The following is a 14,735-nucleotide window of genomic DNA, read 5'->3' as shown; positions in this document are numbered from 1 at the left end:
CAGCCTCCTCTTCAGCGATGAGAGCGACAAAAGCCATAACCTCTTGCCAGATCAGCAGCTAGCAACGTTTTGTGATTTAATTTAGCCTTGCTAGTCCTCCTATTTATTACTCCTTCTTCTATCCTGCCTGTTATCCTGCACAATTTTAAGAGGGAGAAAAAAGAGCAAGCAGAGTTATTGCTTTTATTATAAATCAATTTTCTTTCTACAGTCAGCCAGGTTGGGGATGGGGGAAGGGTATTCCCATGCTTTCTTTATACATGTTCTCTTTCTCTCCCCCCCAATCAGTGTTATAAGCTGGTTTCAGGATTTCTAGCATTTTAGCAAGAGCAGCTGAGTACCATTGTGGTATAGTGGTTACTAAGGTTCCCAGCCTCCAGGTGGTGGCTGGAGATCTCCTGCTATTACAACTGATCTCCAGCCAATAGAGATCAATTCACCTGGAGAAAATGGCCGTTTGGCAATTGGACTCTATGGCATTGAAGTCCCTCCCCTCTCTAAACCCCACCCTCCTGAACTGAAATCCCCACTCAGCCACTAGGCTTGCTGAGTGCCATTTGAACAGTCGCTAATCTCCCTCACCAGGTTGTTGTGATTATAAAATGGAGGAGAGGACTGCTTTGGGTCCCCATGGTGGAGAAAGGTGGGGTATAAAGGAAGTAAATAACAAATACAGTTAAAGATGGGGGGACAGGTAAAAGGGTAGGTTGGTTGGTGAGTGGGAAGGGGTGAATGAAGCAGGGAAAGGTGATGATATGGGACTGCCAGGAGGAGGAAAAGAGGAAATAGTATGGGGAGGGGAGTGCAGGGGAAAGCCCTCCACAAGTCCTTGCAGGTTTTCTGCCATGTCACTTGGCCCAGCCAGGGGAAGGAAAGCTGAAATGGGGGCCAGGTAAAGATAGTTTGGCTGGTGGGTGGAAAGGAGAGAAGGAAGCTAGAAAAAGAGGGGAGAGACTATACGAGCTGCTAGAGAAGGGAAAACAGGAATTGTAGGGGAGGAGGAAATTAGATGTGCTTCCTGCAAACCCTAACACAAAGGACCCTATAGAACCAGCTTTGCTGAAATACCAGTGCTGAGAGGCAGCAAGAGAATGCTTGGACTTGCAGTCCTTCCAGGCCGACTGCGTGAAGCAGGGCCCTGGACTTGTTGGACCTTTGTTCTGATCCAGGGTGGCCATTCATATATACTGAATAACTACATATTACCTATTCAGCATGATGGAGTGGTTAAGAGAGGTGGACTCTGATCTGGAGAATTGGGTGTGATTCCCCACTCCTACACATGAAGCCAGCTGGGTGACCTTGGGCTAGTCACAGCTCTCTCTGAACTCTCTCAGCCCAACCTACTTCACAAAGTGTCTGTTGTGGGGAGAGTAAGGGAAGGCAATTGTAAGCCAGTTTGATTCTCCTTTTAAAAAGGTAGAGAAAATCGTCATATAAAAAACAACTATTCTTCGACATATGCTCTGGTTTAGTGCAGCAGTTAGATGTTGCACTCAGGAGATCTGGGTTCAAATCCCTGTTTCTCCATGAAGCTCACCAGGTGACCTTGGGCCAGTTTATCTCACTCACCCTACCCTACTGTGCAGGAGAGAATCACGTACATCACCATGAGCTCCTTGGAGGAAACTTGGTGTAGATAGCTAGATATTATGATTAGGGCTGTTGAATTTTTTTTTTTGGTAAAATTCGGGTTCGGGTTTATTGGCCATTCCCCCCCCCACCCCCCAGGAAAACCCGAATGCTGAATTTCCTATACCGGTAAAGGTAGGAATTCAGCTTTAAATTCGGGTTTCCTGAAAAATTCAGCCGTTTAAACCCTATGGGGGCTTTCCACGGCTCCTGGGGGGGCATTTTTGCAGGTAGAGGTCCCAAATTTTCTGGGTAGCTAGAAGGAACTCTCTTTGCAAGAACCCTCAAGTTTGGTAAAGATTGGGTCAGGGGGTCTGGAGTTATGGGGTCTGGAAGGGGTCGCCTCCATTCTCCTCCATTGAAATGCATCGGCAAAGTGGCTGTGTTCAGATGCTTTAGTGTGATCTTTGCAATGTATCTCATTGAAGAAGCTGGGCTTTAAACGGTGGGAAAGTTTGCCCGCACCTCCATAGAGATACAATGTATCCAGATAACTCCGAATCCCCTGACCCAATCTTTACCAAACTTGGGGGTTCTTGCAATGAGAATCTCTTCTAGTACCCTGAAAATTTGGGACCTCAAACTGCAAAAATGCCCCCACCCCAGGAGCAGCAGAAAGATGTTTCCGAAAAAGCCGGATTTTTATTCGGCTTTCTCAGGAATGGCAAATTCGGCTTTGCCAACCTCCTGGATTTTGCGGACTCAGTAAACTCGAACCCAAATTTTACTGAATTTGCATTTTTCAGTTGGGTTTTTACCGAATCCACAGCCCTACTTATGATGTTGGCTACAGATTCAAGGGTAGGTACATCACACTAAAATTCCTGTTTTCATTATTTTGGTATAGTTATAAACTTTAAAAGTTAGCAGGAAAAAGGGAGTTTCCCACACTCAGCAAGACCCTCAATAGCAAGGCTACTCACATGTTCTCCCTGTGTTAGGAACAGGCAATATCACATGATGTGTGTAGCATTGGTACAGTGCTAAAAGAGAACACATTGTCCCAGAGGATAAGCATCTGGAGAGATTGGCTAGCACTAACAGAGGTGTTGCTAGTCAGCAGCTAGCCTGATCTTGCATTATCTCCACCCAGGGTTGCTTTAACAATTTCATGCTGCTGATTTCATGCTGCCTGTATTCAGCAGATTTGCAACAAAATATGTAGCGAGGTAGCAGTTGGAAGTGGGATGAGCAGGAAAGCACATCCAAATGTTTGCAGCAATGTACCCATTCATCATCCAACTTACACTTTACTGTACATATACCAATGCATGTGATAAAAGGTTGCCCTTGATCAGGAAGAGGAAAAAAAAAGATTAAAATGCAGATTCCCGTACAACTATCTTCTACCTGCCCTATTTGTCAAGGAGGAACTGATTTACAGGTACCATGAAAATCAAGTCCTATTGTCCCCAGGGAAGTGCATCTGATGGACTTATCTCCATGCATTGATTTAGTGGTGTGCAAGTTGAGTATACCTTATCCAGATGTCCGATATCTGGACAGATGTTTTGAGCCGGCATGCAAGCATTACTCACAGGCCCTCAGCAGCGCCACTGATGGTTCAACGTGCACAAAATTATTTAAAAATATTGTGTAAGATTACAGTCGGGCTATGTGTGTAAAGTATATATAAAACATATATAAAATGTAAATGAATTTCATGTTTAGACTTGGGTCCCGTCCCCAAGATATCGCATTATGTATATGCAAAAATTCCAAAATATTCCAAAATATAGAAAGATCAAAAATACGGACCACTTCTGGTCCCAAGCAGTCCGGATAAGGGATACTCACCCTGTATAAAAGTTTCCTTTGGCTAAAGGTACTTGAGTGGCCAGCAGTCAACACTGCTCAGCTAGAGTTGTTCCGTTAGGTTGCTTTTTCTTATACTAGCAATTCCTATACCTCATTTGTCTATGCCATTTGACACCTTTGTCTAAACCTTGATTTCTTATGCTGTAAAAGCATCCTGCCCTCCTTCAAGTTCAGCTCTGATTGTCTGGGCTGATCTGCTTCAAGACACAGCTGACTTTGTCTCAGTTTATTGTCCCAGAGGTCATGTTCGGGGTCCGAAGTGCTACCCACCAGTAGCAAGGATGTTAATGGTCCCTGGTCCTTGATGCGAGGGGTCTATCTCTGCCCGTAAGGAATCCCAGGGCCCTCAGAGGTTTCTTAAATCTGCAGCCCATACAATGCCTCTGGATAACGAATCTACAATTCATTTTTTAATTTGGGTCTCTCTCAAGTAGGGTTGCCAACCGCCAGGTGGTGGCTGGAGATCTCCTGCTATTACAACTGATCTCCAGCTGATAGAGATCAGTTCGCCTGGAGAAAATGGCTGCTTTGGCAATTGGACTCTATGGCATTGAAGTCCCTCTCCTCCCCAAACCCCGCCCTCCTTAGGCTCTGCCCCAAAAATCTCCAGGCATTTACCAACCCAGAGCTGGCAACCCCACTCTCAAGACTTAACTGGCTTTTCTCCCCCCTCATGCCTGGCACAGGTGCCGTGTTCGAGTAATTGACACTTTTGGGACAGAGCCTGCATATAATCATGAGGAATATGCCACGCTGCACGGCTACCGGACAAACTGGGGCTACTGGAACCTGAATGCTAAGCAGTTCATGACAATGTTTCGTAAGTAGTTGTTGCACTTTTCATCGTGGAGTGATCTGGGCATAACGGTGATGGTCAGACGTAGGCATGGAAGGAGAGACCTGCTAGATCAGGTCAGAGGTCCCCCCTCAGCCAGCATCTGGTTTTCAACAATGCCCACCAAAATTCCTGGGAAGCTCACAGTTGTGGTGTGAAAGAAAGAAGCCTCCTGTTCCTCCTCACAAGTAGTATTCAGAGGTGCATTTAGTTCTGAACTTCCAGGTCCCATTTAGCCATCGTGGCCAATGGGCACCCATAGACCTGTTCTCCATGACTTAATGCCCTTTAAAATCATCAGAGTCAGTTGCTATCCCCACACCCAGTCATCCTCTCTCTCAGCCCAGCCTACTCCAAAGGGCAAAACAGAGGAGGGGAGAACTGTAAGCAATGCCCTGTTTTCCTTGGAGGAAAAATGTGAACGCCATCAGTGAATTATGTATTTTGTAAAGAAGTACTTTGTTCGTTTGTCCTGATTCTTTCACTAGTAACTCTGGGGGTTACCGCACTTTGTATTCCCAGCGATGTATTAAGAGTTTGAAAATGTTATAAAAAACATCGCTTTAAAAGGGTTTTTGGATACCACGGCTTATAAATGGTTGGAAGACGTCTTCACAGCTAAAGGGGCCAAACAAAGCGCGAACAGTATTTTTTATAACGTTTTCAAACTCTTAATACATCGGTGGGAACACATAGAAAGTGCAAACAGTTTTATAACATTTTCAAACTCTTAATACTTCGCTGGGAATACAAAGTGCGGTAACAGCCTCTGAGTTTTAGTGTTATGTGAGAGACCCAGGGGTGGGGGACGGGACTCTCAATCCAATTCTCAGAATTTCGTTTAATTTTATAAACCTTTACCATGTCAGTCCTTTTGGGGGGGGGGGATGGAAAAGCCTACCCAAATCTTTTCCTTTGAAGAAAGGCACTACAACATCATCATGACCACCTATTTTTGCTCCTTTTCTAGCTCCACATTACCTTAAAAAAAAAATAGAACAACCCAATTTGGATGCAATATTCTAAATGCAGCCATACTGGAATTTATTTAAGGGCATTGCGATACTGGGGAGGGAAGGCAGCATGGTATAGCCCAATCTTGTCAGATCTCGGAAGCTGAGCAGGGTCAGCCCTGGTTAGTATTTGGATGGGAGACCACCGAGGAATACCAGGGTTGCTACGCAGAGGAAGGCACTGGCAAACCGCCTCTGTTAGTCTCTTGCCTTGAAAACCCCATAAGGGGTCGCCATGAGTCAGCTGCAACTTGACAGCACTTTACACATACAATATTATGATGCTGGCCATTTTCTTTCCTGCCTCTTTTGTCATCATCACTACTGTGGAGTTTGCATGATTCGCTATAGCAGACTTTTTGCACTGTGCACCAGGACCACAAGATTTTTCCCCTGGAAAGCCACTGCCACTCAGATCCCATCAGGAGACACATGAGGCAAAGACAGGCTAATTCCACACAGAGGGTTCCCCCCCCCCATCGTGGTCATGTTGCCAGGGCGATTGTTTGACCATTTACACTTGCAACGGAGATTCCAGACAGCACAGAGTAGACTGGGGTGGGTTTCCCACCCACCATTATTAGTCATGTTTTCCCTCACGCCAGATGCACATCACATCCCTCCCTCCCATCATCACGCCACAGTAATGATTCTCCAACCACCCTTTTAAAAAAATTGGCACATGTGTAGCACTGCTCGAGAATAGTACAATTCTATATCCTTTGAAAACCACAACCCGTACATTCACTCAGTTGCAGCACTAAACAAGACATTGGGGCAGGTGCCCTTTGCCCCCAATCTCACTGTGTCATGAATTTATTCCTCCCCATGTTTTAGGTTTGTTGCTGCACCAAACGAGAAACTGATACCAATCCCTTCCCCTTGTTTCAAGTCCCTCCCATCCCAGTCCCCTCCCTTGTTTTGCATTGCCATACTGTAGTAATTACACTAGAATCGTAGAATCATAGAGTTGGAAAGGACCACCAGGGCCATCTAGTCCAACCCCCTGCACAATGCAGGAAATTCACAACTACCGCCCTCCACCCCCCCAGTGACCTTTACTCTATGACCAGAAGATGGCCAAGATGCCCTCCCTCTCATGATTTTGGCCCTGACCCACGAAGAAAAAAAAATCCTTCCTGCATCTGCCTATATTTGGGCGCTGCTTCAGTGCTGGGCTGGCCAAGACAGTGGTGCCAATCCTGCCCCCTGTTGTTGGCTACTCCCTCCCATCCAATCTCCATGGTTTTTTATTGCTGCGCTGTAGTAACTACATGGTTATGTTTCCCTGACCACCAAAATTAAAAAAAAAAAAACCCTCAGGAAGTTCACTGTGAAAATTCAGAGGAAGGTGGCAAAGGAGGCATTTCATAAGAACATAAGAAAAGCCCTGCTGGATCAGACCAAGGCCCATCAAGTCCAGCAGTCTGTTCACAAGGTGGCCAACCAGGTGCCTCTAGGAAGCCCACAAACACGACAACTGCAGCAGCATTTCCTTTAATTCCAACACAAAGCGTACCTTCCCTTTCATCCCAACAGTGTCATGCCAGGAAACATTGTTTGTTTTCATTTTTTTAAAAGTGACATTTTTGCTGAAAGAATGGGCCCTTCATTATTTTTGTGGGGATAGAGGATGGTCTTATCTGGAAACATAAAACCCCCTCCTTAGTTGTGTGGCTAAAACTGGGGAAATCCTCTGAGTGGAATCAGCCACCCTTACATATTTGATGTTCACCTACTCTTCCTTCAAGACCCTGAGTATATTTCATGTTCTTCTAGTAGTGTTGCCAGCACTACTAATTTTGTAAGGATAGATTAGGAAATCACCATTGTATCCTGTGTTCAAAAAAAGAAAGTCAAGTCAAGGCAGAGATCTGTCCTACATTCTGAAAGACATAATGCTTACCAAGTACATAAGAACATTAGAAAAGCCATGCTGGATCAGACCAAGGCCCATCAAGTCCAGCAGTCTGTTCACTTAGGAAGCCCACAAACAAGATGACTTCAGCAGCATCCTGCCCGTGTTTCACCTACCATAATAGGCATGCTCTGATACTGTAGAGAATAGGTATGCATCATGACTAGTATTCACTTTGACTAGTAGCCCTATCCTCCATGAACATGTCCATTCCCCTCTTAAAGCCTTCCAAGTTTGCAGCATCACCACATCCTGGGGCAGGGAGTTCCACAATTTAACTAAGTGAGGGAGACAAGATCCTGGGAATGAGCAATGTAAAAGTGGCCAGAGAAGAGCAAGAGGAGAAGAGCTTGATACAGACGCTTCTTGAAAGGCCAAACCTTATCTCCTGATCTGCTCCAACTGAACGCTATTCAAGAGCCTTTTGCTGGTCTAGCTGCCTAGCCTACTTTTCTCTTTTGGCCAGAGCTTGACAGTAGCTCTGGAATCCCCATCTGTGAATTCAAGGCCAGATAAAAAGGAGCTCGCTGAAAGAGCCATCGCACGATTTGCTACGGTGCTGTGACACACAGCCGTCCCACAAGTGCACAGACCTCCCCCCTCCCCAATGTCTCCCTTCGTTATTTGCTTTGAAAATAGGCAGGCAGTTATTTGTTGAGTGGGAAGCTGTCGAAATGATCACGGGGTCAGTTTCCGTGGCCTCTGTGCATGCAGGCTGATGCACTCCCTCTTCCCCGTACTCAGTTGAACAGGTTGCCAGAATCGTTTGTCTGGATTGGACGCGCCATTCTCAAAGCTGATAGGAATAAAATGCAGGGAACTGATCTGAAAGCCTTCCAAGATGGAGAAGACCCAAAGATGCCATGAAGGCAGAAAATAAAATAAAATGTCTGTGCAGTGTGCACTATTTCACCTCCTTGCAATGGAAAGGAATGGATACTAGAGGCAGGGCCACATGGCACCCTCAACTCAATGTTGATTTCCCAAGGGTTCAGGATGGACAGATTTGCTCCTTCCACCTGACCTTAACCTTGACAATGATGCCCCAAGGAGAAGACAACTTAATTGGGCCTGTCGTTTTAATTAACTTTCATCCTTGACTGTCCCACTCCCACTGTTTTACTAATTGTGTTTTTGGGCTGCCCTAGCATTCCCCCTTCTCCCTGGCATAGTCAAGGCAAAACACTCGTCACTGGCACGGATATATTTCAGTGTAAGCATCTCTCTCTGGGCGCTGCCAAGATAACCAAATCATTCCTCACCCAGCAAGAAGCAAGGCGACAGCAGGAAGAGTGTGGGATGTGGCATTATGGTAAAAAATAACTTCAGGATTAGATTAGATTAGATATGAAACAAACGGGGTTTTCTGAACTGGTGGTTATGTTAAAACCTGATCTCTCCCCCCCCCCATTCCTTGATATATGCAGTTGAACATTTGTAGCTGTGATGGAATGGGGAAAAAAAGTACCAAACAGCTGGAGAAATGCACAGAGAAAATGCAGGAGGATTGCTTGAAGGTTAAAAAGAGAGAAGGGGCTTAGGAGGATCATAACAACCAGAAATCTGATACCTTCAGGGACATTTGAGCGCTCTAGAGCCCCCCCCCCCCACACACACACACAGTATGGAGTGAGGATTAGAAGTCTCAATGTAGTTAGGGAGGACGGTGGGTTTGCTCGGATAGTTTCATTGGGAATCCAAAAATCTTACCCAGCTGTGGAAAGTTCTCCTGCAGTTGCATAACTTTCCCTTTGCTTCTTTGTGGAGCGATTTTCCCCTTGAGCAATGCTGGCAATGAAGGATCCTTAGTTTTGCTTGCACAGCTGGTACTGGTGCTGTTACCTCCTGTGTTTTTTCACAGCTGTTGCAGCTCCTTTCTTGCTCCCAAAAAGAAAGAAAGAAAGAAAGAAAGAAAGAAAGAAAGAAAGAAAGAAAGAAAGAAAGAAAGAAAGAACTACAGCATCTCATTAAATAAGAGTCCGGCAGAACCGAAAGCCTAACAGAGTTTATTCCTGTATAAGCTTTTGTGAGACAGAGCTGATTTCATCAGATGCATGAAGTGTCCTTCCATAGCAGTTAAATTTATTCTTAGAGTTCAGGCAACTGAAGGATAGGATTGCCAGGTCCCCCTTTGCCACCAGCGGGAGGTTTTTGGGGTGGAGCCTGAGGAGGGCAGGGTTTGGGGAGAGGAGGGGCTTCAATGCCATTGAGTCCACTTGCCAAAGCAGCCATTTTCTCCAGGGGAACTGATCTCTATCAGCTGGAGATCAGTTGTAATAGCAGGAGATCTCCTGCCACCACCTGGAGGTTGGCAACCCTACTGAAGGTTTGTGTGTGTGTGTGTGTGTGTGTGTGTGTGTGTGTAGGGGGGAGAAGTTACAAGGAGAGGCCAGTGTAAAACAAGAACCAATCAAAGAATAATCAATCCATTCATAGTGGACGAGAACCTCTCCCAGCTGTTGATATATAGGCACAGAAGGATAAGTGTGAAATATAATTGAGGGTAAGTGTGAGACATATAAAGCATATTCAATAGGGCTGTATAGAGACTGTATAAAGGTACAGCTAAATTTATTAACATTTGCAAAAGGGTTGGTCATGATTAGACATTAGCACCTATACTAAGTGAGGACATCAAGGTCCTTATTCAAGATCGCGTTAAACATTTTGAGGAATTCTAATTCAGCCCTTTCACATTGGATTTTCCCTTTGAGGTTCTTTTGAAGGAGACCTTTTAGATCAGCAGTAGTATGTCCTTGAAGATTAAACATTTCCCCCAGTCGTTTCTGAATATTGTGAATTTAAACATCAGAGCTGCAAAATAGCATGTTGGGAACTACACAGGCCCCAAATCCCCCCTGAGAAGACCCCGGAGAGGAATTCATGGTTTCCATAGGAACAATCCAAAACTCACTGCTTCCCATTTTTAGAAGGTTATTTAGCTTTCTTAAGATGAAAGCCCAAGAGAAGGAAAGGCAGAAGATCCCCTCAGCATTCAGAAATTACAGTTGTTTGAACATTGCTTGGAAACTCGAGGCCAGACTTTACACATGTAGTTTACTTTCATTTATTAGCAGCAAACCAATACAATTGGTTGAATGCATTCTCCAAAGCAATCTCGCTCTGAAGTAATTCAATTTCTTGAACATTTAGGGGGCTGTTGAGAAATGACTCCAGAGAATTATGATGTGATTACACTTGGACTTTTTAAAATGGTTGTACCACACTGGAAATTTTCAGCCAAGATGTATTGTTTTACGAAATAAAGCTCTTCTCAGCACAAATGTTATGCTTTTTTTAATTGCCATGTCAGCTTTGTATGATCCCCTCTACCGTATTTCAGTAGTGTTTAATGAGGAGAAAAGTTCAAAACATTTATGACTTATTCCATTATTAAGCAAACCAAACTCTGTAACTGAGGGTGTGAAACATCTCAAAGGACTCATTTCTAAAATTAATGGAACTGACTTGGGGGGAAAAACACACAAAGCAGTTCCCTTGTGAATTATTATAAAATCTGTGCTTTAATCCTGGTAGGAAGTGTAGGAGGACAGTGGCACTCTTTGTATGTAACAACATGGTAGTGTGTCTAGTGGGAGGGAGTGCAAAATTTGGTGCGGCCATAGTGGGGGGTCTTGGAAAATTGTTTTCACAGTGCTCTGGATGGGTTTATTCTGTTGAGAAAGGGTTGCTTGTGTTCCCAAAGACAGAGAGAAACCTCTGGGGGACCCCATTAATACATTAACGAGAGTTAAACTCATGGCTATTTATTTCTCCACAGCTCATACGCCTGACAATTCCTTCATGGGTTTTGTGTCTGAGGAGCTCAACAAGACCGAGAAGCAATTTATTAAATCCAACAAGGCAAACAACATGGCGGTGGTATATGGGAAAGAAGCCAGTATTTGGAAGGTGGGCTGCCAACACTCGCACAAACACTCGGTTATTTAAAAAAAAAGGGGGGAAAAAAGTCCAATTGCCAAAGCAAACATTTTCTCCAGGGTAACTGATTCCTATCATCTGGAGATCTGTTGTAATAGCGGGAGATCTCCAGCCACCACCTGGAGGTTGACAACCCTAGCCTCACCACACCCAGCCAAGGAGGGGCCTGGCCCAACGAATGATGGGGCCGCCCAGCCCCACCCCACTTGGCTGCACAGCTTGGCCGGGCACCTCCTGCCAGGGGCTGGCAGGGCAGGCTCTCTTTTTCTCCTTTTGGGAGGTATGGACAGGGTGGGCTGAGGCTGGGGCCCTTTTCCAGGGCTCTTCCCCCCCCCACATCTGTCCCGGAACACCACGTATGCATGCACTAATGCTTCAACCTTTTCTCTAAGAGCAAAATCCTATAGATTACAGGGTTTATGTTCCTGCTGGCTACCCTTTCTGCCACAGAGCTCTTTATTTAGACTGAAGAAGAATGTGAACATTGGCAAGCTCTAACAGGCCACCTTTCCCATCCTCTTCCTTTATCTCTATCATGTTAATATTTGTAATATAGAAGAACGGGTCCGATGTACTTAGAACCACACAAACTTCAATGGCCTTAGGAAAGGATGCTTCAGTTGAAGTAGAATGTCTCCTCTACCTGAAACCTAACAGCAGCTTGATACTGAGGTTGGTTTCATGACAGGTTGCAGCTCCATGCCCAAAGGGAATTTGGGGGCTGTATTTATTGAATCCTAGCCCCCCCCCCCCCACATACCACGTCACACAGCAAATCACTTTTACAATTGATGAAGCTTCCCCCCAAAAAGACTAGATATGGCGTGGGGATCTCTGATTCTGTGCAAAAAGCCAGAAGTCCTATGTAGCTTCTTGTGTGTTATCCAGGTAGCTCTTTGAATCCTATCCAATATATTGTGTTTACCCAGACAGCTTTCAAACTGAAGTGCTGTAAGGGAGGGGGGGAACAAAGGACAATAGACACTCGTGCTGTTTCTTAGTGCTTTAGATCACTTGTCCTTCAAGCTGAAGGGCAGGCTGGGATGACGAGGCCCCTGAAGATGTCCTTTGAAGAACCCAAGTAATCATACTACACATAATGTGCTTCATCATAGGCCATTCTCTTGGGATTTAAAGTGACTTGTTTCAAAAAGCAGTTATGAATGCTTACTATCTATGGTACTTTAATGGCCCTATTGTCAAGGCATTATCTGTCAGGGTTTCCAAAGTAATGAAAAAGCTCATTCACGCTTCTGGTCATAACTTACATTCTACCATCCTAGAGCATTCTTGGTGCATTTTAGTTGGTTGTGATTAATACACAGGAATTAATTCTTATTCCCTTTTACTTCTTTTTGTGCACCCTTGATGGTATTTCCAGTTGCAGGTACAGTAAACGGCAAATCATTTGAAACTATGTATATTTCCAATTTATTATAACAGAAACAGCCATGCTTCACTGTTTTGTCATATTTATTATTCAACCTTGGATATCCATTTCCTTTGACGAAAATGAATTCCACTTGAATTATTATATGATGAGGACTATGGATAAAGTTTATTTTAGCAACTTTCATGTTGCCGTTTGTTAAACAAACCAGATTTTGATTTTATCACTAGTGCTAGAGAGCCAGTGCCACACCCTAATTTACACATCAAAATCAGATATCCAAATACGATACATGCAAGAGTCAAATACATATCACATATGCAAATACAGTTTGTTGTTGTTTTAAATCATAATCTCCATGTAGTTTTTTATGGAGTCATATTTGAATATACTCAACATTTCCTGTCTTATACATAGCCTTCACCTGTGAGCAATTGTCTCAACTTTTCAGAGAGCTTTTGATCTTACTGTTAAAATATGTAGTTCACTTGTTGATAAGTACAAAGCATTTGCTGGCAGACGGAAGGTCCCCTGTAAACTAACAGTGATCAGGTTCCTTCTAGATAATGAAAGCCTAGCATCTCATCTGATATGGGGGCGAAATCAGAGGAGGGGGGAAGTGTCTGAAACTGCAGCAACCTCTTGGGTGTGAAATGAACCTTAAAGGAGAGACATCAATTTCAGTTCTTCATTAAACCCGCTAGGTGCCAAGGACAGTTGAAGAGTTTTTTATGCTCAAAACATGTTGGGACCATTTGTTACATGGAATAAATAATTTGATGGGGGGTGGCTCAGTGGTAGATAGGGTTGCCAGGTGCCCGGTGGTGGCAGGCAAACCCCAGGTAATTCACACCTCTGCCCACCAACCACCTGAGGGTCGGCGGGCAAACGTGTACACACACGAACACACTGCGCGCACTGCACTTCTAGTTTACAACCGGAAGTGCCGCCTCACGAGGGGCCTTATATCACTCAAACTCTTAGTTTGAGTGGTAAAGGGCCGCTTTACCACTCAAACTAAGAGGTGTAAGTCCCCTTGCGAGGCGGCACTTCAGTGACGTGCACGCAGGCATGTAATCCCAACCTCAGCCCCATAGCCTCCTGCCGGAGGAGAGGGAAGACCTGACAACCCTAGTGGTAGAGCATCTGCTTGGCATGCAGAAGGTCCCAGGTTCAAATCCCGACATCTTCAGTTAAGGACTAGGCAAGTAGGTGATGTGAAAGACCTCTCTACCTGAGACCCTGGAGAACCGCTGCTGGTCTGAGTAGACAATACTGACTTTGATGGACCAAGGGTCGGATTCAGTATAAGGCAGCTTCGTGTGTTCATGTGATTGGGGGGGGGGTATTGTGAGTTGGTACTGCCCTCTCTGTTTCTTCTTTGTTTGCTTGTGGCTTGTGGTCTGCAACAACTTTGGATAGGCAAAGCACAGAAGCACAGCTGCCTCTGACACATTGCATAGTCTGACAATGTCTTTGACTTGTCTCACCATTTGACGTGCCAATTACCTGCTTGTATATGTGGCAAGGCCTAACCCAGCTCAGAAAGGGCTTCAGGTTTTGCATGGAGACCTCTGATGTGTTTAGGCATCCCCCACCCTGGTTTAATCCATGGGAACTTTTAGAATTTTGCAAATAGGGTATAGACGCCACACCAAAATGGGAGCTGTAGGGATAGGTCCAATCACAAAATGTTGGGAGATTCTGAAAAATGTTGAAAAATGGGAGATTCTGAAAAATGATGTTCCTAAACCAAGCGTCCCCCTATGCTGGAGGCAACTGTATCAAGTGTGTGCCCCACAGACACAAAGGTGATGCCGCTTAAGTTCTTCAGAAGCACCTTGCCACCTTCTGCTCCAGTGAAATGAAGGAAAGCCGAGACTGGCTATTTGCTTTAGGAAAGAAGCAAGTGGGTGGCAGGTAGGGTTGCCAGCTCTGGGTTGGGAAATACCTGGAGATTTTAGGGGTGGAGCCTAAGGAGGGTGGGGTTTGAGGAGGGGAGGGACTTCAGTGGAGTATAATGCCATCTTATCCACCTTCCAAAGTGGCCATTTTCTCTAGGTGAACTGATCTCTGTCGCCTGGAGATCACTTGTAATAGCGGGAGATTTCCAGCCACCCCCTGGAGGTTATAAACCTACAGCCATTTTCAATGGATAGGGTTGCCAGGTCCGGGTTGGGAAATACC

The 14,735-nt window shown here is 45.0% G+C and overlaps 1 protein-coding gene across 2 annotated transcripts in view; it reads left to right on the top strand.

Moving 5' to 3' along the window:
- MGAT5B (alpha-1,6-mannosylglycoprotein 6-beta-N-acetylglucosaminyltransferase B) overlaps positions 1-14,735 on the top strand; it is a 250,636-nt gene that overhangs the window by 193,591 nt on the left and 42,310 nt on the right. For both annotated transcript variants that reach the window (XM_056855117.1, XM_056855113.1), the window contains exons 10-11: positions 4,137-4,270; positions 10,998-11,128. In XM_056855117.1, the coding sequence (XP_056711095.1) occupies positions 4,137-4,270; positions 10,998-11,128 (265 nt within the window). The remainder of the gene's footprint in view (positions 1-4,136; positions 4,271-10,997; positions 11,129-14,735) is intronic.

The sequence above is a fragment of the Euleptes europaea genome, chromosome 1 (assembly GCF_029931775.1).
Source record: "Euleptes europaea isolate rEulEur1 chromosome 1, rEulEur1.hap1, whole genome shotgun sequence".
In the NCBI taxonomy this organism is placed as follows: Eukaryota; Metazoa; Chordata; class Lepidosauria; order Squamata; family Sphaerodactylidae; genus Euleptes; species Euleptes europaea.
The sequence above is the reverse complement of the archived record's forward strand: the minus strand, read 5'-3'. Positions and strand labels throughout refer to the sequence as shown.